We start from the raw sequence: 27,810 nt of genomic DNA on the forward strand, positions 1-27,810 counted from the left end.
TATTGCAAGAAAAGTTTATATTCTCAGAATTGATAAATATTTTAGATAAACATTTAGTCTGTATGATTTCAACTAGAACTGAAATGTAATGTTATTTTATGCATATTTTATGAATTTTAAGTCCTTGTATTTGGCTCTGATTAATGTTTTAAAGAGAAGATTAATGGAATTTTTTGTCTCTCAACAGATTTATCGAATACTAGGGAAGACTGTAGTTTGCTACTCGATCATTTTTGATCTCAGTGATTTCTACATGTCTCAGGATGTTATGATGTTGATTGATGACATTAAGGTATTTGTAACTTTTCCTTTGAATAAAACAGAAGGAGAACAGTACAATGTGTACTAATATGATACAAAAATAAACTTGCAGCTAGAAAATGTATTGAGACAAATATCCTGTCAGCCCAGTATGAGTTCTAGTGAGTATCTCTCTGTGACAAAAAGCCCCTGTCTGCAAAGTGACTGGGAATGCTGTAGGGCAGCAAGCAAATTATCATTTGTTTCTTTGGGAGAACAAATGTTCTTGGCTGAAAAAAGGAACAAGACTGGTGTTTACAGGAGATATGAAAGCCTTACCTGGAGGAGACACTACTTGATTTTGCACAAATATTAAAACCTGCCCCCCTTCCTGCCTGTAAGGTTGGCAGCAGTGCAAAGCTCACCCACCAAGTGCCCTTGGCTGGAGCAGCAACATCAGAAGGTGGCCCTGATTCTTCCATCCCAGTGGCTGGGATTCAACCTCTGCATCCCCACACACATTTTCTAGGTCCTTGCCTGTAGTTCAGAGTGCTGCACTGTCTCATAATTTGCTCCATGAGCCATACATTTCCTTAGGAGTATTTTCAGAACACTTAGGAAATAGCAGGGCTTGACAGCAGCTTGTGCCTGTTGCAGAAACCTGTCAGTGCTTTAGCTGAGGTGTTTTTAACTTGTTGGGATTTTCAGGGCTCTAGGCCCTCTGATGTCTTGTGCTGTGTGTTCTGGTGGGTGTGCCTGTGTTGTTGAGAGGTTTGTGACTGCCCTTGTTCCCTGCCCAGAACGCCCTGCAGTTCATTAAGCAGTACTGGAAGATGCACGGCCGGCCCCTGTTCGTGGTGCTCATCCGGGAAGACAACATCAGGTAGGGAGAGAGGAAAGCAGGATTTGCAGTGTGGGTTTTACCTGAGTGCAACATTAATGCAGTTCTGTTTCAAATTTCAGAGGGAGCAGATTCAGTCCCATATTAGATATGCTGGCAGCCTTTAGAAAGGGAGTTGTTGGAGGAGTGAAGGTTCACGTTGACAGGGTACAGGTAAGGTGTTTGTCCTGACTTGTGTTCTTACCTCCTGGTACTGGTACATGTATTCTTACTGCTTTGGGGATTTATGTGCCTTCTGATTTTATTTAGTTTCATAGAAGTAAAGAGTTAAGACTCAAGACACTTGGTACTGTTTGTTTTGTCTCAACAGAAACATGGGTTTATTTTAATTCCTTTTGATGAGTCTTTTGAAAGTCATAGTCTTCACAGAGGATTTTCAGAAGGGAAAAGGGTGTTTTTTGTTAGGCAATCTTGTGAAATTACTACCAAAGGATAAAGCCACGGTGTCAAGCACTGAGGGATTTCTTTTGATTAGGTAATCACAGAGGGGAAAATAAGGTGCTTCACATATATTAAAATTCTTACAAGAACTAAGATCTAGTTTTAGCATCTTTACTGTTTGAATGAATCTTAGAGCAGGAACATTCCTTCATTAAAATGTGAAAATTACCAAGGCAGGTTCTGATCTTACATACTCTTGCAAGTTAATCTTAGTTTACACGTATTGAACTATCCTTTTTTTGTAAGAGAGAAGACTAAAGACAGATTAATGACCTCTTGTTCCCCAGAAAATCCATAATTTGTAGAAGAGCTGGGTCATTGGGAAAGGAAATGCTTCTAGCTGTGATGGTTTAAGATATCCTTGGAACCTTCATGTATTTCTCCTGCTCACATCTAGGTCATGTAGTCTCTCCTGGTACCACTGGCTCTTCCTATAGCAAATGCCATTACTGCCCATGGAAAACCTTTGACTTGGCTCCAGGGTTGTTGTTGTGGTTTGGTTTGTTGTGTTTTGTTGGTTTTTGTGGGTGGTGGTGTTTTTTCTTGTTTCTTGTTTTTGGTTTTGTTTTTTTTTTTTAATTTAACTGCAATGACTTTCTTGCCTTGCAAGAAAGGTTTATCAGACAAGAATTTTCTCCATCTACCTGTGTCCTTATTCTAAGCACTGCACTGGACAGCCATTGGGGAGTAAACTTTTCTTTCCACCCTCACTGACCTTCTGGAAAGATCCTTGTCTAATATAAAGAGTAAGGAGTTGTTTTAAAGGGTTTAAAATGTTGACAGTCACTGGTCTTTGCTTTATGTGTTAGCCATTAAAAAGAGCACATGGGAAGACTACAAATAAATGTTTGTTTGACTTGAAGGCCAATGGAAATGGTGGTGGGTGCTTTTCCTGTTGGGACACCCTGTGCCTGCTCCAGCAGCTGAATTGGAATCTCTGTCTTGCTGCACAATTTGTTGGCACATTTTATTAACAGTCTTGTTTCATTATAGAGGAGGATTTGGGAAAAGAAATAGGGACATGTCTAATTCATGGTGTTTTCTTGAATAATTCATTTATTCCAACAAAATATATATTGATCTTTGTCAGTTGCATTCAGCTTCTTCATTTAGGTGCACATGTTAAACATGCCTAAGGGAGAATGTGTCTTTAATTGGGTGAATGCTCTTTTTTCCTGTAAAATATACCAAATCTGATTTTATTTAAAATTTTGTATGCTCAGAAGTTTTGTAGCTTTTTTCTGAGTTTTACCTTCATTGTCATCATGTGTTCAAGCAGATGTGCAAGGCAAAGAATGAATGGCACCAGTAATGAAAGCAAAGCAGGATTTTTATGTTCTGTCATCTCACAGTGTAACAGATCAATGTTTTACTGCAACTCATGTACAATGAAAATGAAATATAAAAGTTCACAAAACACACTCAGTTTTATTTAGCTAATGAGAACCATCAAAAACAGTCTTAAAAATGCTGTAGTACAATACATTTCCCTTGGCAGTAGACAAATAGGGAATTCATATAAATTCAGAGGGAATGAATTGTAATGGCTACATCAGATAAATGCAGCACTGAGTTTCAGCTGTGTAATCTTTTGAGATGGAAGGATTTCTAAGCTGCATTTGATGTGCAAACTTAGGCCAGGCATGCTTGGATTAGGGAATGAATACCGAGTGGGAATGCTCTTTGCAGTGTTTGCCTGAAACATCAGTGAGGCTGATAGGAAAACTTCCCAGCCTTCAGCCATCCCTGGAATAATGAGCATTGGGATCCAGAACATGGGGACTGTGCAGGACTCTGAGGAATGTAAATCCTCAATCTCAAGTGTTTTCATCAGCCCTGGCTTAGGAGGGTGGGCAGTGCCTGATGAAGATGGACGGGGAAAAGAACACAAGCAAAAAGGAGACAGCAGCCCCAGGAGACTTCTGCTGCCTTCAGCTGCATTTTTCCTCATGAAGGAGCAAAAATACTCTGCAAGTGTAAAATATATGGAACTGTAGATAAACAAATTACTTTCTCAATGGAAACCAGCAGCATCATACTGAGATGAAAAGACAGCTATATTGCTATGTACATATTTTAAAATTTGTTTTCAATTTTTCATTTCAGACGTTAATATCTGGAGCAGTTGTTGAACAACTTGACTTCCTGAGCATCGCTGAAACAGAAGAGTAAGTCTATATATAAATAGCAGTGATCACTTACTTGAATATTAAAATATTTTCTGAACCATGAAGAAATTAAATTCTTATTTTTCAGGGCTCCTGTATTTAAGAGTTTGGAGGAGCTGGATCTTCCAAAACATTCAAAAGTCAAGAGACAATCTAGTACTCCCAATGCTTCTGAACTTGAGCAGCAACCAGATGTAAATATTAATGACTGGAAAAACAAGTCAACATATGAGATTCTGCAGAAACTTAATGTAAGAAAACCTACTAAAAGTACAGTGTAACTTCTTTCTCGTGAAATAAGAAACTCTGTGCTGATACTCATTTTACCAGGAGCCTACTTAGTTCAGCATGATCAATGTTGGGGCACAGCTAATAACATAAAATGTCTGATATTCTTCTCCATACTCAGGGAATCCTCCTCTTTATCTCATCACAGAGCTTCCTGCCCCTTCACGTGTGACTCTTGGCTCTAAATTGTCCCAGCTGCCCCAACCATCCTTGGTGCTGAGTGACCATCCAGGAGGAGATCCATTTGTCATGTGTCTTTAGAACAGATATTTTAGTGACAAACTGCAAATCAAAAGACTTGAGCAGTGGGAATTCACTTGGATGGACTGGGAATTTCTTTATGGCATCAAGGGATAGTTCCAATCTGGCATTTGTTTCCTGTATGTAGGAAAACTCCCACTACTGTTCCACTATCTAGTGTTGATACAAACACACAAAGTGTTATACTTAGTTCTCTATTTCATTACAAGCATTTCTGCTGTAAATTAAAGGACCTGAGAATGAAAAATCAGGAATCTTTTCCAAGGTGAAATTATAACAGCTTAATATGATCCACAGAGAAGCCTCTGCAAGCAGCAGAGACCAGGATACAGCATACGTAGGGTATGGAATAGTTGTGAAATCCCCTTGAAAATAAAACGTGGACTTTTCCTTAAATTGAAAAAAAGAAAAGGCCCTTTGGTTTCACCTGAAAATTTTAATAGCTGTTCTGGCTTTGCTTCAGTGACAGTCTGAAGGCTATTTGTGGTTCTGTTGTTGCTGTTTTTTATTGAAGGACTGCAATTGCCTGGCAAGTCAAGTGTTACTCTCAAGTATATTGCTTAAAAGGGAAGGGCCGAATTTTATCACCAAGGAAGGTAAGAGCTTCTTCCATGTGACTGTTCTGAGCACTGAGGAAGCAGCTGTATGTTTAGTTGCAATGAACATGAATAATAGCTGTGCATGCCAGCACTTGTGAAGCTCTTTTCTGTGCCATTTAGAGCAATTTCTGCATTAAATAGGACATGCAAATTGATGTGGTGTGGCAGGGAATGAGCTGCTGGATATATGAATGCTTTTAGATTGTTTGTAGGCCAGTGCTGTATCTGGTTGTGATTCTGAATGCATAGATTAGAAAAAAATACAGGATTTGACCTTACAAAGAAAAGGGAAACGAAAGACAAGTCTAAATGTCTGTAACAGTCTGAACTATATGAGACTTTATATTGAATTTTTATCCTGTTTTGATGTAATCTGACTTCAGTGTAGCTGTGAAGCTCTGGTTTTGTATTATGGCTTTGGTTTAGAGCACAGGGTCTAAATTCCTGTAATATAATTCTGAAAAGGCCACTGAGGCTTTGGGATTTTGTGCTGCAAAGTTTGGTGGGGTTTTTTTTCCAAAGATTGCTTTTTAATTGCCTTTTCATATATGACTACTCAGAAAAAGAGGCCTATTCAAATCCAATATATTCTTAGTTGTTCATCAAGCAGTGGGACTACCCAGCTCATGTTACAGAGCCCTGCTTCTTAATTTTGGTATGAGATGGCTGGTTCATGTGGAAAAGAGCTGTCATATTGACATAAACATACATTATACCTCTATTGCTATGTTAAAAATGCCATAGAATCTATAGGATATTCTGAGCTGGAAGGGACCCACAAGGATCATCATCCTTCACAGGACACTCCAGCAATCCCCCCATGTCCCTGAGAGCAGTTTGAGCTCTGTCAGGTTTGGTGCTGTGCCCACTGCCCTGAGGAGCCTGTTCAGTGCCCAGCCACCCTCTGGGTGAAGAACCATTCCCTGATATCCAACCCAAACCTCCCCTGACTCAGCTCCAGCCACTTCCTCCGGTCCTGTTGTTGGTCCCCAGACTGAGGAGATCTAGTCCTGCCCCTTGTGAGGACATTGCAGACCCCAGTGAGGACTCTCCTTGTCTCCTCTGCTCTGGGCTCAACAAGCCAAGTCACCTCAGCCACTCCTCAATGGCTTCCCTGCTAAATCCTTCACCATCTTCCTGTGCCTCCTTTGGATACTCTCAAATACCTTTTTATCTTTCTTCTGTTGTGGTGCCCAACACTGCCCACAGGACTGGAGAGCCACATCAAGTGGAATAAACCACTCTGGCTGATAACCCAGTGCATTGTTGCAAGTTGTGGTTGGAATCTGCAGGTTAGGCCCATGTAGGCTCTGAAGTGGCTTTTTCTAGCAGTTACCTGGAGTATTGTGAGGCTTTGGGAGCCCAAGGAGCTTTCCTTAGTCCTTTGCAGGATGTATCCTTTGCTCTAGAGCCAGCTCAGGGCAGATTCCCTAACCTCTGTTAGCAAGCAGTGCTTGCTTACAACCTTTGGATCATGATGATGAATTTAAAAACTGTTCAAATCTATTAGGTCAAAAAAAGAGGGCAATTGTGCCTCTGGGTGTTCAGAGCTAACTTGTGCAGACGTCTTGGTGCCATCCCATATGAGATAGAGGGTGATGATAACCTTTTTGATATGCACCTTGTATACATGCTCTGAGTCACTGACTAAGAGTTCCCTGCATTGCCTGCATGGAGACTACTGAGACTGTCCTTAAATAATTACCCAATCAATAAAACATAAATCTACAACCAGAAGCTGAAGAACCTGAGGTTCTGAAGTTTGAGGATGTAGCTTATGATTGGGTGTACCTTTATAGACCAAATCTATATGTAGATTAATTTTCCCCAATATATTGCAGGAACAGGTGATATTATAGGTGTCTCTACAGCATGAACAGAAAATTCAGCTGGAATCTGGTTTGGCTTTCATAACAACATGCACTGGGAGACAGGGGACTTGATTGCATCTGAATTTTAGATGTTGAGCATAATAGATAAGTGCTTTACTAAAGCAGATTCAGAATTAACTGGTCTCATCAAACTTGCCTTATTACTGTTAGATGAAAACCTGTGCATCTTTTTTTGCTTGTGTTTTGTTTTTCTTTTTTTGTTCAATGCCTTTAGGTACTGTTGCTGAGCATATTGAAAGGATCTACAGACGAGCTGGCAGCAGAAAGCTCTGGTTTGTATACAAATACCGTGTTCCTTCTGGCTTACACCAGTTTTGTTTTCCTAATGTGTTTATGGGAAGTAAGGCTGGATTCTCACCCACTTCAAGGGGGGAAAACAGCAGCTTTCCTGACACTTGTATTGGTGCATGGCAGCTGAAGGTCTGCTTTAATAGGCTTTAAAAAATTAAGAAGCAGTTTCTTACTGTTGTCTTTTAAAATACAAAAACAATAGGCTGGTTTTGCACTGCTATTGCCAGTACACAGGCAATTGAAATAATTGAAATAATGTGAGAAGAATATTAAAATTCTTATTTTTTACAGGGCATGATAAAATATTGTCAATAGTTTTATGTAGGAAGGCTGGTGATCAGATATAAATCATTTCAGCTGATGCACTAACTCAGATTTATTGCCCTGAAGTAATTTGCTTTGAGCCTGACTTTGACACAATAACTTTAAAAGGTTTCAGCAAGTAGGTTGATATTTACATGTTGTTTATTAATTTCTTTGCCCTGAAGCTCAGTAGAAGTTTAATTTCTTTTTATCAAAAGCCTGTCCTGAACTGTGTTCTCTCACTCTGTAACTATTGATAACAGGTCAATAAATATAAATATGTTTTTCATTTTTGTCTCTACCTACAGTTAAATGGGCCTTTGCCAATAACAAGGTAGAACCAAAATCCCTTGGTGGTATTTTTTTGTAATTAATAAAAATCAGAAGTATTTTTAGGAACAAAATATGTAAACTGTTTTTCATTTCTCTTCCATGATTGCCATGTGACACACATATAGGTTGGTGTTGCGCTACAGTGCTGCATTTGCACAGAAATTTTCTTCTTCTATAACCCCACATATTACTACTTTACTGGTACATGGGAAACAGGTAAAGTGCCCACAAATCTGAAGTGCAGCTGTGAGATTTTTTTTTTCTTTTTTCTTTTTCTTTTTTTTTTCTTTTTTTTTTTTTTTTTTGCTTATTTGCATTTTGATAGTATCAGCTAATGCATTTTTGAAATGCTTTGCTCTTGAACTTAAGGAGTGTGTAGCAGTTTTCACATGAATCAACATCAACTGTTTGGGTTTTTTACTAACACCATAGAATATTACAGCTTATTTCTCATCTCTGTCAATAAATGATTCTTACTAGCCTCAATATCTGTGCTAGAAAAGCTCAATTACAGGCCTTTTTGGTTTGTATTTTTTTTTTCAGGAAATTATTATTAAATATATCCATATCTTTAACCATCTACTACATATATGTAAAAATGCGGTTCTTAGAAGTTACAGCTTGTTTTTAACCTGGCAGGTGACACAAGTCTCTTCTTTTCATGCTGCACATGCAAAATGGAACCTCAGCATGGAACACACAGCAAGGCTTTGGTGTTACGTGTTATATTTTCTCTTGCAAAATCTTTCTGACTCTTCCTTAAATAGATTTTAAAATTACCAAAGTTTTCTTGCAAAATGATGAAAATGTCATAAAAGAGGAGCTGGCATCCCTTACCTGCCTTTGTTTAAGATGGCGTTGAGAAGAGAACAAGAAGCTTTTTATGGAACTGGTAGTTTAATGAGTTCTAACTAAATATATTTTTGATCCATTAACCGATCTCTGAACTAAAAAATGAAAACCTATGGAAGATTGCATAAAATCTGATCCAAATTCCACTTTGTAAATAATGTATGTATTCCCTGAGTTAATCTTGAGATCTCTGCTGTGGCAGGCTTCAGACTGCTATCTGAATTCATTAAACTAGCATGTGATATGTAGTGGGATTGCTCTGTTTTCTGCCCTCAGGTCTGTTGTGCGCTTCGCAGCAAGTCTTTTAGGTAAACTAGTGGACAGCCTTGCACCATCTATTACTAATGTTTTAGTTCAGGGCAAGCAGGTAAGTCTTTGCTCCTCAGAACTGCATTAAGGAATGATAACAGAAACTAAACAAATGGCTTGTTCATTTTGAAGGCCTCTGATGCTTCTTATAAAAGTATGCAATGGCTTAAGAAAAACCTTACCAAAGAAGAGAAATCCAGAGAAAATAATGATCTGTTTAATAATTGTAATTGGAATTGAATAATAATTTTAATTAATGAAAGAATAAAACTGAAAAGACAGTTCAGCGTTTATGGAAGGCAGGAAGGGGCATGATTTATGTAACTCCTTGGGTTTAAGGTCTCTGGGGAGACCTTGGAAAAAATCTCCCAGTGCCTAAAGGGGCTCCAGCAGAGCTGGAGAGGGACTTTTGACAAGGATGTGTAGAGACAGGACCAGAGGGATTTGTTTTAAAATGTAAGAGGGCAGGTTTAGTTTAGATCTAAAGAAACTCTTCCCTATGAGAGTGAGAAGGGCCTGGCACAGGTTGCCCAGAGGAGCTGTGGCTGCCCCATCCCCGGGAGTGTTCAGGAGCAGGAACATTGTAACGAGATGATCTTTAAGGTCCCTTCCCACCCAAACCTTTCTGGTTTTTGTCTGTTTGCCCTCTGACTTGACAAAAATAGACTGAGTGAAGAAGCATTAAGACATCTTCTGGAAGAAAGACTTCTTTAATGAAATGTAACCACTGTGTGATTGAGCATAAGACAAAAAGTGGGTGGCAGCTGAGCAAAAGGTCTTTGGGACTTTTCTGTTTCAAAGGAAGTTTTAATCATCAGTGTTTTTTCCTTTCCTAAGGAGAACATAATTTTTCTTGCCCAGCACAATAATTTTAATTAAATTCATGAATAGCTGCTTCTAAATAATAGCAATTGAATATTTCTGTATTTTTGTATTAAATGTATGTATGTGTATAGCTGCTTATATGCAATGTTGTTGTCTTACTCCAGACTGAGGTCTGGCTTTGTGCTTTGGCGCTGCTCAGCTGTAGAGAAGACCACACCTGCATGCAGCATAATTTGAGGCTATTGGCAACTTTTAAACCTAACTTCCCTTCCTTGATCACATTATAAAAATGATCTTTATCATAGCAGAAAAACTAGTGTTGCTGTCTTACTGGCAGAAGATTGAAAACAAAACAGAATTTTAATAATATTATTTTTTTTTTGTGGTTAAACAATCCAGTCCCAGCAATATATTTTCTTCAAATTAAGGCTGTAACTTTTAGCATGCTAGTAGAAATAAGAAAACAAAACTATAAATTTAATTCTGAATTTTAATTGAGTTTTCACAACTGAAATGTATTAAATTATATAATTGTCTAAACCTAATGCACAGTCCTGATTATAACCAAAGCAGTGGTCTTGTATTTTTATTTTAATTTGGAAAAATGTATTCCATTTTCACTGTGGTTGTTAGTGAAGTTTATTACGTCAATAGCATCCAATTAACAGTATTAACAAGCATCAGCCATTGATATAAAATTACCCTTGTATTGTGAAATTTTTAACAAGCAAAGCAGAGTTGATGCAGTTTAGTTTCTGAATTGCTTTGCAGTGCTTTTCTTCTTGTCCCTATCCTCTGAATTGTTCTCCCTGTACCACAGGTGACACTGGGAGCTTTTGGCCAAGAGGAAGCAGTTATTTCTAACCCCTTATCACCAGCAGTGATTAAGGACATGATCTATGAAAAATGCCGATTACAAGATGAAAGAGAAGCTGTGGTGCAGCAGGAACTTGTCATCCATATTGGCTGGATCATCTCCAATTCCCCAGAACTGTTCAGTGGGATGCTGAAGATACGGATTGGGTCAGTAAATACCTGTTGTCCTTTATTACCTCTGGCATTGCAGGGGAATGTACAGACTTCAGAGAACCACAAACTTGAATCAAGGTTAAAACATCATTTACCTCCCACCTGTTCTCTTCAGTTCTTTGACAAGGTGACCTACAAATAGGCTGTGCTGGAGTGTTGTCACATTCCATGGGATCTGCATTTACTTTGCTACCCACAGAAGTTAATTAATTTTTTCACATTTAGGAAGAGACATGCATTTGAATAAGCACTTCTTTGAAGAGGCCAGGTGCTACTGACTGAGATTTACAGAATCAGTGAGCACGCTTTAGAATCAGAACTTAAGTGTTTCATCTTCCATATCTTTTCCATAGACAAAAATACAGCATTTCAGCACTGGAGGTAGATACCAGCAGCCTTTTTTCTAGCATACAAGATTCATATTTCTTCTTTAGCAGTACATTCCAGTCATCATAAAACCAAAAATTGCCTGTATTACATTTAACTGGAAGTATCCTTTTGCACTTAAATGCTTTTCTGTCCCCTCTACAGATCCATGTTACTCCTCTTTCTTCCCCTTCCTTATTCTCTGTAGCTAATCTTTTTTGAAATTTTTTTTTCTTTCTCCCAAGGTTAATGCTAGAGATTCAATTTCCTTTATTTCAGTGTTATCACCCACTCCAGTGAGCAAAATTAACCTTCTCACAGAAGTGTCGTTCCAGTTTGATAATGATTTGATTTAGTGTCTTGTTATTGATTTGTTTTCAGGGTTTCATGTTGAAATAGATCAAGTTTCTGACAGCCCTATTACTGTAAAAACTCCCAGCCAACTGACTTGAATTCACCTCTTATCAGTGAAGAGCTCAGCAGAAGGTCCACTCTTGACTTTGGTGTGGCTTGTAGGCCACTGCAAAGAGAAAATACCAGTGAGAGACTCAGACACATTTGAGTCAGGAGTGGGGAAAGAATTCCTGAGCCAGCTGTGCTGTTAATCTTAGTAACAAGAGGACTCTCATCACCTTAAATTAAATTAGCATGTTCTGCATAATGTAATGGGCTCTAATCCTCCCTGGTATCTTGCACCTCCAATGCGTGGAAACCTCAGATGTAAAGCAACACCAAATCAGCTGGGCAGGCATCTCCAAATTCTGTGTAGGTACTAAGAACTCCCTAAAAAAAGAACGTGACTTGACTTACACGAGCAAAACCCTTCTGCACCTTGCTAGCAATAGTGAAATGACCACAGGATGTGGCTGTAGAAATGACAGCCTGAATCTCTCACTGCATTTTCAGATAAGCACAGAAAGGCTCTGATGGACCCAAGCCTGGATCAAGTGTTGTGGACTGTTTGAAGAAAAAGTAGTTCAGTTTCCTTTTGTTAGTAATTCCTACTTGAAGTGAACCAGGGCAGAGGGCAAGAGGCTGAGTTCTGTGCTTGTCTGGCTTCAGATGCACCTGTATCTTATTTAATTTTTGATATTGCATCAGAGGCTGGAGCACTGGTTTTGCATCATGTGCACAATAAAACTCAGCATTTTCCTTCAACACTTTGTCAAGTTCTACCTCTCTGACACCTCAGGCTAAAAATCTTCACTGCTGCTATATTTTTATTGAATCAAAATTTTTTTGAAAAGGAACAGAAAAAGAAAGTGTGATAGACTGCAAAAAGGAATTTCAAAGGCTAAAACTAGAAATAAGCCCTGAAGTCTTTGTAAATGTAAAGTATTGTAAATTTTATGGCTTTTGAAATCTCATCAGCAGAATGCATATATAGTCAGAGCATAATTCTGAGTAGGAATTTTAACATCAAAAGGCAGGTAAATGTTGTTCTTAATGAACATGGAATATAGGGAATGTAGTCCAATCAATCTTGTCTGTGGAAAACATGCTTCACAACACATTTCTTAAAGTCTGTGCATTATCCCTTTCAGCTTGTATCATGTTCCAATCAAACAGGAAGAGTAGGAGAGTATTTGTCTGATATTTTATGCCAGATAGGAGGATTGTGTGGAATTCTTATGAGCTGTTTTATTAGACTAATTTTTCCTATTTAGAAACTTCATTTTTAATGAATAAATCTATTCCTCCCCTTCCGTAGATGGATCATCCATGCCATGAAGTATGAGCTGAAAATCCGTGCTGGGGATATGCCAGCCAAGGACTTGTACCAGATGTCCCCCAGTGAGGTGAAGCAGCTTCTGCTGGACATTCTGCAGCCTCAGCAGCCGGGCAGGTAACAGCTGTGGGCTCGTTGGTCCTGCTTTCATTCACAAACCTCTGTTCAAGTACATTTCAGTCCTGAACTGCTTTGTGTGCACCTGAAATCTCCTGGCATCTGTAATCAGTTATGTGAGTTTTTAAAGGAAGGTAGCAAAAATGCACTCTTTTAATTTTTTCACATGGACCCAGGTTCTAGAATTGTTTCTTTTCTATTGCATATTCCCTTTTCAGCTTTATCTTTGTGGAAATCTCTTTATTGCCACAGAAAAGAGATCTGTCTGCTATAATGTGAACTGTTACACTCTTTGATGTGGGCAAAGGAGCCAAAAATTACCCAATACCTCCACTTGAGTAACTTGTAAGAACAGTTTGTCTGTTGTTCAGTGCCTGCTTTCTTCTAGACTATTATATGAGTAAGAGCAGATGTTCTCTGGAATTCTTAAAAGATAATGGTACTGCCTGAAACTTGGAATCTTTTCTCCAAGCTGTAACCAGCTGCCACAAAGAGCATTCATTGTGATACCAAGTGTGCAAGACAAAAGTTAAAATTGCAAGATTTCCACTTAACTTTGTTGATAAGAGTGAAGTCAAAAATCTTCCTCTTGGTTTTACTTCTAGTTAAGTTAAACTTTGGCACATAATATTGCTGATCACTTCCATAGTCCTTGACTGAATGGATGATGGGCTCTTCCTCTCAGCAAGGAATTACACCACACATCCTGCTGTTTATGTTCCTGCTTCATTCAAAACACACCTGTGTTTTTCCCCAATCTATAATCCCTAAGAAACGAGCTCCTTCAATTGCTGCCTCATCTCTCAGTCCCACTGGCTCTGTTCTGTATCTCCCAGATACTTTTCAGAGTCTTGGCTGTGCTTACCAGTTCTTGCTGTTTAGTTTCTGTCTCTGCTCGTGCTGGTGCCTACACTGTAAAACCACAGCAGAACAACTCCTTTGCAGCATTTGGCATTAACTATTAATGCTGTTTAGGAAGCATTTGGTCAATCTCAGTAAAGAATTCAAACACCACCTTTTGTCAGAGATCTTACCTGCATTGCCACAGCAGCTGCTGCTTTTGATTCCTGGAGCACACGATGGGTAGGTCACTGAAGGGCACTTGGGTTGAGTTTCTGAGGATGAGGATTCTTTTTTGGGTTACCTGAATACAAAAGCTCGCCAGCATATCCTTCAAAACTTTCAATCTTCTAACTTCTTTTCTAACTTCTTCCTGTACAGAATTGCTAACTCGTTTTTACTTGCCCATTAGTGACTTGTTTTTAAAAGTTCACTTCCTGCCAGGAAATACAGAATACTTTTTTTCTTCCTCTCTTCCTTTTCTTTTTCTTTTTTTTTCTTTTTTAGGACAGCTTTTCCTACCCTTGCAATGTTTTTAGAACAAAATCTCTGCTAATGTGATACCACATCTCACTGCCAATTAATTTGTCATACAGGAAGGGCTAATGGTCTATTTACCTCCCTAACAGTCTCTCCACAACTAACCTCTCTCCAAGTTTTCACAGAGGGTAACAACTTTGCAGGCACAGACTCCACAGATTACACTTTTTAATCTACTTATGTAGGTCACAAGATTGCAAGAAACTCTTTTTAAATGGAGAATTGTTCTTTTAATGGTCCAAGCAGTTCTAAAACTCACTTTGCTTATTCAGTTAGCAAGACTGTATTCCTGACCCTATTAATGTAGGTGGGTCAGAGCATTTTTGACATCTTCATACTTTTCAAATACTTTTTTTCTATTAAAAAAACAACTTGTTATTTTTACCACACCACTGGTCTTTTTTGCTTTTCTAGAAGTTTTCTTATCTAATTGAAGGACAGAGCTCTACAGAGAATAAGATGAAACTGTCATAGTAGACACAACTTTTTGGTAGTGTTTAATTGAGAAGTGATTTATGAGACATCTTTTCTTAACTTGTCATATTTATCCCATACAATTATACAGGAAAAGAGCCCACACTGTATGTTGGCTTAGCCCTGGCTTTATAGGGTTAACTTGAAACATCTCCTTTGTTCTCAGAATCCCAATTACCTAGAGCTCAAACCTGTTCAGAAAATGCACTGCTTAGTGACAATTTTTTCCCTTTTATTCTTGATAAAAAAAGAAAACCAGAAAAAAGCCAAACCAACACTGTTTGCTTTGTTTTCTGGGAATGAGCTACACTAAGAAACTGAAGTCTAAAATCATGTATGGAATTGTCAGAATTAGTGTTCTCCCTACTGGTTGTATCTCAGAAGGAATTCTCACCATTTCTCCAGTATTTAAGAGTAAGGGTTTTCTAATGCAAGATATTTTAGTAATTTCATCAAGCACACTGGTGTCTGCAGAAACGGGTCATTCTACAAAGTGATTTTATTCTGAGCATGTCATGTTAATCTACCAATACAAATGGAGCAAAAACTAAACCCCCAAACTTATTAGTGCTGAATTAATTTGAGCTAAGGCTATGAAAGTTCTGCAAAACAATATTGTTAAAGTTGACCAGGGAATTTCCCTTTCTTTTTCTTTTTTTTTTCTTTTCAAGCAGCCCACCAGCACCAGGTCTTAGAAATACAGAAAAGCAGGAGGCACAATGCAAAGCAGTAATCTAATTGTAGTTTTTCTAAAAAAATAATTCATGTGTTGATTTTTCTACTAAAAATTCAAAAAGCAGCTAAGGACTAACTTGAGGAAGTCTTCTCTGTCAAATACATTCAGGACAGCCACACAAGACTTAAATCTCTCTTGTGAATCCACCAATTAATTCATACCCATGGATGCCACTTCAAGTTCCATTGCTGGTGTCTTAAACATTTTGGCTAAAGCCCCATTTCTGCAGTAACACTGAGAAGAAAAAAAAGGAAAACTAAATTCCAGACTTGATGGCTTTAAGCAAAAAAGAAAAAAGCTGGTATGCTTCTGAATGCAAACAGGATTGATGATTCATGAAGAATGTGACTCAGTTTGCTCAAAGCCTTAGTTTTACAAGACCATTCTGTTGAATTTTCTAAATTTGCAGGCCACTTGTTTTCTACAGACTGTCAGGAAAAACCCCTGCCTTCAATAAATCTGCTGAAATGCATTTTTCTTATATGATTAGACCTGATGAATTTGATCTGCTACCAGCCTGCAGTGAGTGGATTTTACAGCTGCTGCTTCTCCTGCAGTTCCACAGAGCACAGGCACCCCCAGGGGTGACACTGTGACCTCTGCACACCAAACCCCTCAGCAGAGAGCACAGTGCTGTGTGTGCAGCACAGGTGGCTCTGGGGTCACTGCTCACCTTGGGGCTGGCAGGGCAGGGCTGTGCAGTGCCAGCTCTGCTCAGGCCATCCCTGTGTGTCCCCAGGAGCTGGCTGAACAGGAGGCAGCTGGATGGATCCCTGAACAGAACTCCTGCAGGGTTCTACGACCGCGTGTGGCAGATCCTGGAGAGAACCCCCAATGGCTTGATCGTGGCAGGGAGGTTCCTGCCCCAGGTAATCCCACACAGGCTCAGATATTGCTGCTCCACCTGACTGTAACACCTTGTCATTAATGGGGATTTTATGCCACAATGTTTTGCTTTGAGTAACTTGTTAACTGGGAAAAAAAATTTCAAGTTTTCTCTTTTGTTTGGAGTAAGATACAATTAGAGGAGAATGAAAGCAAATTATTTCTATTAAAGCACATGAGTGTAGAAGATTCTTTCCAAGTCATGGACTCGTAAATCTGCTCCCTTTTTGATCCTACAGTGGTCATTATTTCTTAATTGAATATTATTTGTTCAACAAGCAAGTAGGCTCTGCCTGGGGGTGGTTTTAATTTAATGCATGTGATCTTTGAATAAAAGTATGATTTGTTTTTCAGCAACCAACCCTGTCGGATATGACGATGTATGAAATGAATTTTTCCCTCCTAGTTGAGGATATGCTGCAAAACATTGACCAGCCACAATACAGGCAGATCATCGTGGAGGTCTGTGGCCAATAATTAATGACATTTTATAGTGTGCATTAGCATCTTACAGCCTAAAACAAAACAAAAAACTAACCTAGACTCAAATATTTGAAGAAATAGCATTTGCCATATAAATAGTTGTTTCGGTGGTTTCTCCATAGATTTTTATGATTAAACAGGTTCCTGTTACATGTTCAGAACAGAGCGAGTTCGTAATGTTCTTCCCCTTCAGCAAATAATAATGACAGTACCAAAACAATCAGGTCAGAGGAGGTAAAAATCTAATAATTCCAGTGTAGCTTTCCTTCAAGTCCTTAGCCTATGCCTTTTCCTAATAATTTCCCAGATCTAAGGAAAAGTGCTCTAAAATAACCAGCCTGCCCTCTGAAGGATTCTTCTTTCCCTTTTTGCTGAGGCTGTCTAGTAAGTAGCTTTACACTAGTGACTCAGCCACCTTCCCATTTCCTTGTGTTCCTCATCCTAACAGGAAAGCAAGAGGCAGTTTAAATCCTTCCCCCCACTGCACACAATGTTTGCTTTTACAACAGATGAGAAGCAGCTGCACGGCTGGTCCCTGGCATCTGTGCTGTCAGCAGCATTCCTTGTTAGTCCCCAAATCCATGTCCCTGGTCCTGTGAGGTTTCCTCCCCAGAACATCCAACCCCCCTCAGTTCTGCCTCACAGCTCGTGGTCAGGCTGGCTGCTGGAACACCCCCAGTGTTTGCTCAAAGACAACAAAATTACCAAACCCAAGGTGACCAGTGCAGACTCCACTGCCTGTAGATATTACAACAGGACACTCATCATGTTCACCTTCCTATTTTAAACCTTTTTCAGATGTAAGTAACATAAATTCTGATGAATTGAGGTTTTACTGCTGACTAGTTGTCTTTGGTTTTTATAAACTTTGTCATAACAGAATTTTACTATCTGTGATTATGCCTCAGAACACCAAATGCTGAGGTTCAGTGTTTCCTGCTTTTCACTCTCTCCACAGCATTTGTGCAGCCACACAGTGAACTGAATAAAATGGAAAATAACTTCCCTGGCTCTGAGCCAAGTTAGATGTTAATGTCAATCATTTACACCATGCCCTTACCTAGGCAGTCACCAGCAATTGTAACCTTTCATAAAAGCCTCCTTTTCCAGTGATTCTTTTATCAAAGTCAGAATTCTATTATCTGTGCACTATTACCTGTGCCATTATTAAATGGCTTCCTGCTTGAAAGAGGCATATGCAATTACTAGCACTGCTATTATGTAACCTGAATTTTAAAAAATGAAATTTAAAAGTCTTACAATCTTTTTCTGCCTTCTAGTTGTTGATGGTTATATCTGTTATTTTGGAGAGAAATCCTGAGCTAGAGTTCCAGGACAAAGTGGACTTGGACAAGGTGGTACAAGAAGCATTTCATGACTTTCAGAAAGATCACGGCAGTCTGAAGGGAGCTGAAAATCAAGTGAGTAAAATATTGCTGTCTTACAAAATTTACCATTCTTATTGAAGTTAGCTCTAAATGTTAATTCCATGCAGTTCAGAGTAAAAAGCAATTGACAGAAGTTCAGAACAGAACACAAATAAGAAATTAATATACCCAAGTGCTGCCTAAGTCTGCAAAGAGCCTCCAAGCAGAGATGAAAGAGGTGCACTTTATTGCTGAGTTGTAAATTCAAAATGTTACAGTAAGGAGAATACTCTGTGTTCCATGCTCTGAAATGGGACACTCAGGAAGCTGGAAGAGTTATCCTCAAAGGGGAAAGAATTCATTAGGTGGAAGACTAAAATGGAGAAGAGTTAAAAAAACAAAATAAAAGGAAAAAAATAAGGCTCAGCGAGGAAGTGTGAACTTAGGATCTTATGTACATAGAGACTAAGAAAACTTTAATAACCAAAGAATTGATATTGACAGTATTGAAGTAAGAACTTGAGATACAGAACTGGTTTTAGTTACTGATTTTGCTGTTAGAGTTGCATTCATGAACTGGCAAACCTTTGGCTAAAATTTAAATAAAGGAATAAATGCTTTTAATATTTACTTCACTAGAATTAAAGGGTTTATGCTTTAAAGATCCCTGAATATTCTCACTACACGTTTTGGTGTCTCAAAGCTCTGAAACTCTGTAATAAAGCCAGGTTTATTGGCCTGGTTGAAAGAGAAGATAAGAGTAAAGCAGTGGGACAAGTCCCAGAGCTACTGAGGATGATCTTCCTTGTTCCAGCTGGCGTTTTCTTGTGGACAATATATTTGAAGTTATCTGTGCTAGCTCTGAAGAATCTATTGATACATAACATTGACATGCAACAGCACTTCCTCTTGCTGAGTTTAGCTCCTTTAAAAGATAAGGAAGGATGTGCTGCTTAAGAACTCTTTCAAACTGTTTCAATGTTCACCTTTTTGCCACTGATTTTTTGTACTAAGATTTGAAAGCGAGCCAGATACCTAACCCCAGCAGTGTGTCAATCTGCACAACACCTTTGTTTAGAAAAGATCACAATTTTCCTGGAAATTATGATCCTTTTGGTCCATGTTGGAGGGTAGTGACTCTGTGGCCACAACAAAACCACCCATCACGCACACAAATGACTCTCAAGTGCCAGCTCCACACAGCATCTAGAATTTGCTACTGACTTCTGTGACAAGCTGCAAATCCCTAGTGGCTACAAACAGAAAGGAAAGTCCCATGAAAACCCCAGTTTTTACTGGTGCTGCCCTAGCCTCTGTTGAAGTGATGGATTTTTTTTTATCCAAGCCCAGACCTACTTAGAATAATGCCTTTTGTCTCTTAGAGCCTCCAATTTAGAGTTGTGAATAGTATTTAAGACTGTTGTTGGAAATTCAGCTCCTTGCATTAAAATTTTCTGGAATGCAGCTCTCTCATATTCCCAGGTGGATGGCTGCTGGCAGTTAACTGTAACCCTGTCTGGAATTGTTCTCAGGATGTTCTGTCTCAAGGTTTCCTAACACTGCTAAAAACTCCTGACTTGTCTGATCTATGGTATTCCATTAAATGGACTTGCAAATCTTTTACCCTAAAACTACAGAAGTCTTCATATTTTCTCCAAACAATCTCTGCCCTTGATTTAATAAAAGCAACCAATTTTCTGACTTAAAGCATTAAATCTTTTTTAGAGAAGCTAATACATAATTGGAGAGTAAGCAGGTGTTTTAATGTCACTAACTGTGAAAAACAGGTGTTCAGTGAAGGACACCTATTTTGGTGATCTGATTAATGAATGAGTTCATGTGCTACCTGTGGTTTGGATCTTGGATTTTTTCCTTCTGAATAAATCTTCAGTCAGTTTCCACCTCATGCACACCCAAGGCCCTGGCTCACCATTCTACTACGCAGGCATCACGCAGCTGCATGTTTTAGGAGAGCAGTTGTTCCCTGACAGCTATGACATTTTAAAAAATGTTAAGAAGGTGGTATCTGTGCAGTCCTGGAAAACTCAGTGAGGAAATAGATGCAGGTAAGTACATATGGGAGGTTTCTGAAAATTGAGCAGAATTATTCTCTGGTTTAGAGTCCAAAAAACACATTTGCATTTTTAACATATCTGATGTTGTTCTTGTTTCCCTGTGTGTGGCTGCTTTCCACATTCACACTGATGGCAGCCTCTGTTCCCTCTCTGCAGAGTGACATGACTGCATTCTACAACACCCACCCACTTGGAAAAAAGGGAACGTGCAGCTACTTGAGCAAGGCTGTGATCACTTTGCTGCTGGAAGGGGAAATGAAATCAAGCAACGATGATCCTTGCACCGTTAGCTAAAGCTTGGCACACAGCACAGGAATTCTTGCTTTACTTAGTGCTCTGTGTATTTTTCAAGCCTATTTTAAGGGACTGGTTTGAAGGGTAACCCTGGCTAGTGACACAAATGCACCCTGTCCTTTGCTGAAAGAAGTGCCATTAAAGATACCAAGTGCCACCAGATTTTTTTCCTTTCTCAACTATGCAGCATGAAACTGAGCACATGAAGTTAGTCCTATGGTATTTGATTAAGTTGAATGGGAATGTATTTATGATCTTAAAATATGCATTTACTGTAGCTGGTAAATTCAAGGGAATGGCAGTGTGAGATTTTGTCTTTATACCTCTATTTATTTATAATTGCAAACGAGTAGCAGATAAATTAATATGCATACCAATCAGTGTGGAAATATGAAAAATGGATTATTTTCTTATTATTCTACAAACAAATTGAAGGTGAAGTATTTGTTATTCTCTTAGGGTTTTCTTTATCAGTTCAAGTGACAGCATTCATTTTAATGTGTTGGGGTTTTTTAATTTACAGATTGGTAACTTGATACACAGGTTTCATCCTAATAGAGCAACTTTTTATCTCTAGCAATGCACATCACTGTGTTTTCCCAGTTGTTATTTAAACATCTGTAAGTTAACAAGGGAAATGTATGGTAACACAATAAAAAGTTTGTTTATAAGAAAAGGCAAACAAGGTGTATTTAAATTAAAATCAATGAAGAAATAACTTTGTATTACATACATTATCATGGTATTAATGAATTTGAGATACACTTATTTATCTCCTAAATGTGTGAAAACACTGTATGCTATATGCTTTATTTTGGTGAAAATAATAAAAAGCTAATGCTTGTAAAAAAAAAAACAACTGTCAAAAATACTTTAAGTGACATGCAAAGAGACTCCTGCTGATTGTAGTGGCAACCTTTGACCTGCTACTGGAACCACTTTGCAGCACTGCAGGGCCACCTTTAGCAGCACAAAACACACTTAAGCTCTAGAACAGAGCTTTAATTTTGCTAATTAAACTGATAGTGAGGAGCCACAGCTCAGCTGTGAAGGAGTTGTTGCCACACTGATGTCAAAGGTGCTCTCAGAGGACAAATGCTGTGCTCCTGCTGCTCCCCTGCTGCACCACACTGATCTGTGCCAGCACAGGGGGGTGCCAGGGGACAGGGAAGCAGAGCCAGAGGGTGTCCCCAGGGCTTGGGGTGGGGTCTGTCCCTGGAGCAGCCCTGGGCTGGCTGCAGCACTGCCCTGACTGCAGCAAGGTGCAGTTCAGCAGCAGCCTCAGCTGCAGCAGTGCTGAGCCACTCCTTCAAACAACACAACGTGACCTCGGGTTTTTTACTGCATTCCTGCCCCAGGAGTTCCCAACTGCAGTGGATTCCACTTGTCCTTGCTGTGCAATGTTGCCTGCAGCCCTGCAGCTGGCCATGGCTCAGTGATTACAGGAGTAGCAAGATCTCTGTTTCTAGTAGATTTTAACAATAATATTTGAAATGGACCTATCACAGAATATAACTCTTGTCTACAAAATGTAAATCCTATTGAAAGGAAACAGTCCTTCACATACAGACCCTACATATTAATCCAGGAGCACTGGCAATTTCTTAGACAGCAGCTCAGATTTTGGATTTGCAATAAGATATGATTTAAAGTGTAACTCACTTGAATTCTTACCCCTATTTTCTCCTTCTCTCTTGCTCTATTAGCACCTGAGTTATTGGTGAGCCTCAGGTTTGCTGACCTTGGTCTGAACTTTGGGACTGCAAATGAATGAAAATGTCAGTGACCATTTACCCTTATACAAACCTGGAATGAAAATCCATGCAAACTGTTCCTGTTTTCCTTTGTAGCCTTGAACACATGGTTTATGAAGTTATGATTAGGACAATTTTTCAGCTGCTACAAAATAAGGATAAATGAGAAGATGAAGATACCAAAATCCAGCAGAGTTCACATTCTCTGAAAAAGGTTCTTAAATCTGAAGAGACTATAACATTAATTTTTTTCTTGGTGAAGTAGGAACAAGAAACAGGAGCTTGACACAAATGACTCTCACAGAGCCTGCCTTTTAAATTATAGCTTTTTAAGATAACACAAGATAATTGGAATAGAAACTAAAATTTATATTAAATATTTTTCTACATTATAAAATAGGATAGCAGAAAAAGGGTAAACCAGACAGTTTTTACATCTCAGGTGATGTGTGGTTAATATTTAACAAGCTTGGTCCTAATTTCTTTCAAAACATTCTGCCTGAAAAGGATAAGGAGATGCCTTTGGGGTTACAAATTAGTAACTGCAGGTGCAACAGTCACTACAGTGCCCTGTGCAAGACCTACTATACACCTTCACAGTGCTCCAAAACCTGAATCCCCATTCTGCTTACAGCAAGTAAGATCCATTAAAACAAGGGGAAAACAACAGCTGAAAACGTTTAAAGTTCAGCTATGGAGTAAATGCAGGTTGGTTTTAGCACCACTTTTTTTTTTTTTTTTTTTTTTTCTAGATTCCTCTATCAGAAACTCTTGAGAAGACCAAATTATTTTAGTTAAGCAAACCATAGGAAAAAGAAATTTCCTCTACTATTAGAAAAAAAGGAAATACCAATCTCAAGTATCAACTCCTGATGTAAACACACATAACCCCACCCCCTCTCCACCCCATTTTACCAAAACCACAGTCTTCACACTGGATTCCTGTGCCATTTAATAGGTGTCATGTTCCCAAAGCATCAGACATTTCAGACTGCAGGAGGCCTCAGGAGAATTCAGGAGGGAAGAAGTTGGCACAGGCAGTTCAAGACTTTCTTGGCATTTTTGCTGTTGGCTTTGTTGCTTTCCTCCAAATGAATTTTCAGTCTTATTCTCTTACAAATCATTGTGCACAACTGATACAGAACAGACATGGGAAAAAAATGCACAAGCAGGTTAATAATAAATCACTCTCTGAGAAATCCTCTTTGTTCCTTTCTAATCCACCTTGGCTGAAAATGTCGGAAGAGCTGCAGATCTGAAAGAGATGCAGCCTTTTTTTGGCTCAGCCCTGGAGCAGGGGATGTGATGGTATCACAACACTGATGGGGCATTTTTCTGAGCAATGTTTTCTCATCAAGGTCCATCAGCAAGCAGTGTCTGATAACAGCAGCTTTAGCATTAGTGTCATAATACCATTCTGCTTTTATAATTTAGCTCTCAATTTTTTTTGTTTTTACTGCTATTTAAAATACTTCCTTAAGCCTTATACATTGAGTTCACATCACGAAAATAAATTTCTTAAGAAATGGTCATCAGTCACAATCAGTGTTATTTTATGTTCATGTACATTATGCAGTTTTCAAGAAAGTCTACTTGCTTGGCCAGTGGCAAGACTGAAAATTATCCTTCTGTAAAAATTCTTTTCAGCTACATGAGTGTTACAGTATTAATATCTCTGAAAGTGGAAGATATATTTAATAAAAAAAATATCAATACAGTCAGAGCATTTACCTAGAAGAGACTGTATATAGTTGGTAAGAGGAAAAAATAAATGTACCAAAGAAAGTGGGAGTGCTGGGGCAATCTGATGCTTAAAACATAAATTAAAAAAATACTAGGATGCAATTAATTCCACTGAAGCCTATATATCTCATCCCAAAAATCAATCAAAAAAATGGCTTGATTGAATTTTTAGATAATTACTATCCACAAAACTCCTGCCAAATATATTCTGTTCTCCAGAAGCGTGACAGTCTTTTAAGCTAATGAACTAAGCCTTGCAGCATGGGAAGAGAAAATTAAATGAGCAAGAAAATCTTTGCTGTGCTATAAACACAAAATGCAACAGTGTTGGAAAACATGGCTGAGAGCCCAAAGGAAATGTGCAGGGTTGTATCCACTGTCCATACCCACCTCTGCCCCTTCCACACTCACTTCAAACCATGGGGGCTATGTGACAATATGGGGAGGAGGTAAGAAGAAAACTCAGCTGGGGTGGAGAGTAGTTAAAGGATTTCCCTTGGATTTGTTTTTGGGAGGGGAGTAAGAAATATGCATTCTTTTAATTTACTCATGTAGCACTCTGACATTAGGAAATATCAATGGTATTTTCTCCACCTCAACATGCTTTTCCTTTTGCTACTTTCCTAATTGCTACTTTTCTTAAGATCAGGTCAAAAATGAAGTTTCTTATTTCATAAAATAACAGCCTTTTGAGACAAAAGAGATGCTCTAAGGAACAGAGGATCCTGCTAGCACCCAACAGTAAGGATTGATCTCACCTCAGCCTTGTCCTTTTGGGCATCATTCTGGCTTGTGTCTGTACCACAGACTGTATCACTCCATTCTGGTAGGAAACACAATGTACTAAAAAAGAACTTGCAAGTAAATAACATCTCCTAAACCCACTTTTCACCCCATCACTGAAGAATAATGCATGGATGTCCCCCTGGGTTATGTTCCAAAAACTAAAACATATAATGTAATTCCTCTGTGAACATGATTATTTATTCAAGTGTGTATTTTTTTACATTGTTGCCCAAGCTGCCTACAAGCATCTCAAGTTCCTGCTTTGCTTGTTGAAGGCTCCTGTGTCAGTGGTCCCTGCAGCAGCTGTGCCAGTAAAGCTGCAATTCCTGGTCCTGCTCGTGGAGGAGTCACCTGGCTGCATTCAGACCCTCACAGGCGGTGACTAATCTGAGTCGTGGGCAAGCAAAGCCAACAGATTTCTGGGTTCCAGTGACTCCATTTAGTGAGGTTGTGCTGCACAGCTGAACTTGCATTGCCTGAAGATAAATTATACTGCAACATCTCTAAAGGAAACATTAACCATGTGCTTAGGGAAGATTGTAGCCCATTCTGTCAACCTGCAGTGTTTGTGCATCTGCTCTATAATCGATGATTAGTAATAAAAACAAACCAGAAAGAAAACGTTAACAAGATTCTTGTGTACTTGGGAAGTGTTTAACATTGCTGGCTAGGATATAAAAGCATTGCAAGAAAAAAAGAAAACTGCCTTTAAGAATGCAAAAATGAATCCCTACAGTTTCATGCCATGTCTCCAGATTGAGCTAGGTAACAAAATGCTTTTCTTTGTGAACAAATATCCTTCCCCATGATGTGGTTTTCTCTGCAGTGCTGGGGACCTCAGAGTTTTAAATACAAGTGAAATGATTTAAGTACTTGCTGTGCTTTGGTCTTACTTTTGGTGATTTCCTCTTCTCCAAGGATGTAGGAGACCCACGTGTAAAATTAGAAAGAAGAGATGGATAGAGGGCCAGGCAAAGGAACTCAAGGAAGGTGTTTGGTGATGTGGCCAAGTGTGGCTGCTGTAAACCCTGCACACACCAGGCACAGGGAACCAATCCTCAAAGCTGCTTCCTGGCCCTGTCAGAGCACAGCTGGAGGATATGATGGGGAAAATATCAATGAACAGTCCCACCTCATCCTCAGCTGAGTGTGCTCCCAGCACTGTTACCAGCCAGGTCTGCACTGGAGGCTTGGGCTGACAAGGCCTGTGCCCCACTGGTGCTTCCTGTTGGCCAGAAGATTCTGGGCAGGATCAGAGGATCCTTGATCCATGCAGGCAGCAGAGGCTATGGCTCATCAGCCTCATTCCAGCCTTGTTCCTGTGCCTGATTTTACTCCAGTCAAAGCAGTAACATCAAACATATTCCCCAAAGACTGTACACACCTCCCTGATGTGCTGCTAGAAATGGTAAATTATTGTATTCACAAGAATGTTTCAAAATGGGAAGTCTAGGTTGGCAGTCTGATTTTTTGATCTCTGCTGGAGAGACCCTGATATATGGTTAGAAATTTTTCTTCTCCCAACCCACCAGCAGGTAACTGCCCTCACAGCACCCAGTCCAATATCTTTTGTTTCTAGCTGCAATAAATGCTCTCTCTCTTCAAAGCACAGATGTTTTACAGAAGAGATGCAAGAGACTTTTGCTCCAGAGCCCTGGCAAGTTCCTGTGCCTCTCCTTTATGAGTAGGAAGGCATCTGCTTAAGTACCATGCCTGGGGAGGCTGCAGTCCCTCCTCCTGTATATTTTCTGCTAACATCTTTTATGCCACATATAAACAAAAAGTATTGGAATAATTTAATATATATTTTAAAAATGCAAATACATTGCAAGACCTTAGCCTTGAAAGTATATTTTTGTTAGATATATTAAAAACAGTTTATATTGAGATATGAGAACACATAAACAAGTAATAGTATTTAGATATCATTTATCTTTTAAATGGTTTCCAAAATCCTCTTCTCATGCAGAAATTGTAATGTCCTTCCTGTCCTTTGAGGCATTGGCCAAGACAAAGAATGCTCACCAACTGTTCTCAAATTAAGCTTTCTTCACAAGGCAGCTTTTCAGATTCAGTGCTGTCAGCCTCTGTTTCAGTTCCATGATTCACACAAGCTTTGGATCAAGCCTCAAGTGACAAAATGAATTTACTGCTTCTGGATATTTATTTTTTTTTACCTTAATGCTATCTGCCTCCCACTACTGGAGTATTCATTACCTTAGATCAGGTTAATTATGTGCTTATGAGAATCCATTTGTATCTTGAAGCCTTTCTATTAAATATCTCATTGCCTCAACTGGCTAAAAAATTCATTACCCAGTTAAAATATCAAATCTTGTATTGGACCTGACTCTGGTTTGCTTTAAATGCTTTTGTTTCAGAACACTTTACTTGTCATGCAAAAATAAAACAAAATGTACAAAAATTGTACATTCTGGGCTATAAATAACAGAGGTTGAGACAGCTGGAGTGGATGTTGTGTGGTCATTGACACCTCCCCTCTCACACAGACTGCAGTGGCACTGCCCTAACAACACTGCAATTTGCATATAGAAAAGGAGAAACCTTCAAAGACAGCAGCAGTTCATTAATTTTAATGTAACTCACCCAACGAATGCATAAAGCAGAGATAAATATTTGTCCATGGGGTGTCAGCTATCTCTTCTAGTCCATCATGATACATTATTATTTCCTCTGTACCTAAATGACCTGTCAGACTGGAATGCTGTTCTGAACCAAGCTTCAGTTACAGAAATTATTGCTTCAAAAAATATTTTGCAGTTCCTTGCAAAGCAAGGATTCGAGATGGAAGATGTTATGTAATAGAGAAGATGGAGGACAAGGACAAATAAAGGATTGGTTACCTGTCCTTACTATTGCTCAGACAAT

General features: G+C 39.0%; 1 protein-coding gene across 5 annotated transcripts in view; it reads left to right on the forward strand.

Annotated features, from left to right (window-relative positions):
- The window catches only part of PHKB (phosphorylase kinase regulatory subunit beta), a 70,394-nt gene extending 48,883 nt beyond the window's left edge, over nucleotides 1-21,511 (forward strand). For 4 of the 5 annotated variants that reach the window (XM_083870348.1, XM_083870350.1, XM_083870351.1 and 1 more), the window contains 14 exons: nucleotides 188-292; nucleotides 1,041-1,123; nucleotides 1,204-1,294; nucleotides 3,689-3,750; nucleotides 3,839-4,001; nucleotides 4,814-4,895; nucleotides 7,005-7,062; nucleotides 8,846-8,936; nucleotides 10,524-10,726; nucleotides 12,810-12,944; nucleotides 16,274-16,403; nucleotides 16,774-16,881; nucleotides 18,183-18,323; nucleotides 20,501-21,510. In XM_083870348.1, the coding sequence (XP_083726474.1) occupies nucleotides 188-292; nucleotides 1,041-1,123; nucleotides 1,204-1,294; nucleotides 3,689-3,750; nucleotides 3,839-4,001; nucleotides 4,814-4,895; nucleotides 7,005-7,062; nucleotides 8,846-8,936; nucleotides 10,524-10,726; nucleotides 12,810-12,944; nucleotides 16,274-16,403; nucleotides 16,774-16,881; nucleotides 18,183-18,323; nucleotides 20,501-20,638 (1,590 nt within the window). In that variant the 3' untranslated portion in view covers nucleotides 20,639-21,510. Of the gene's footprint in view, nucleotides 1-187; nucleotides 293-1,040; nucleotides 1,124-1,203; nucleotides 1,295-3,688; nucleotides 3,751-3,838; nucleotides 4,002-4,813; nucleotides 4,896-7,004; nucleotides 7,063-7,842; nucleotides 7,934-8,845; nucleotides 8,937-10,523; nucleotides 10,727-12,809; nucleotides 12,945-16,273; nucleotides 16,404-16,773; nucleotides 16,882-18,182; nucleotides 18,324-20,500 lie in introns of all 5 variants that reach the window. The other variant, XM_083870349.1, reaches the window with a different exon arrangement.
- The last annotated feature ends 6,299 nt before the right edge of the window (nucleotides 21,512-27,810 follow it).

This window comes from Zosterops lateralis (assembly GCF_965231275.1).
Source record: "Zosterops lateralis genome assembly, chromosome: 12".
Taxonomy (NCBI): Eukaryota; Metazoa; Chordata; class Aves; order Passeriformes; family Zosteropidae; genus Zosterops; species Zosterops lateralis.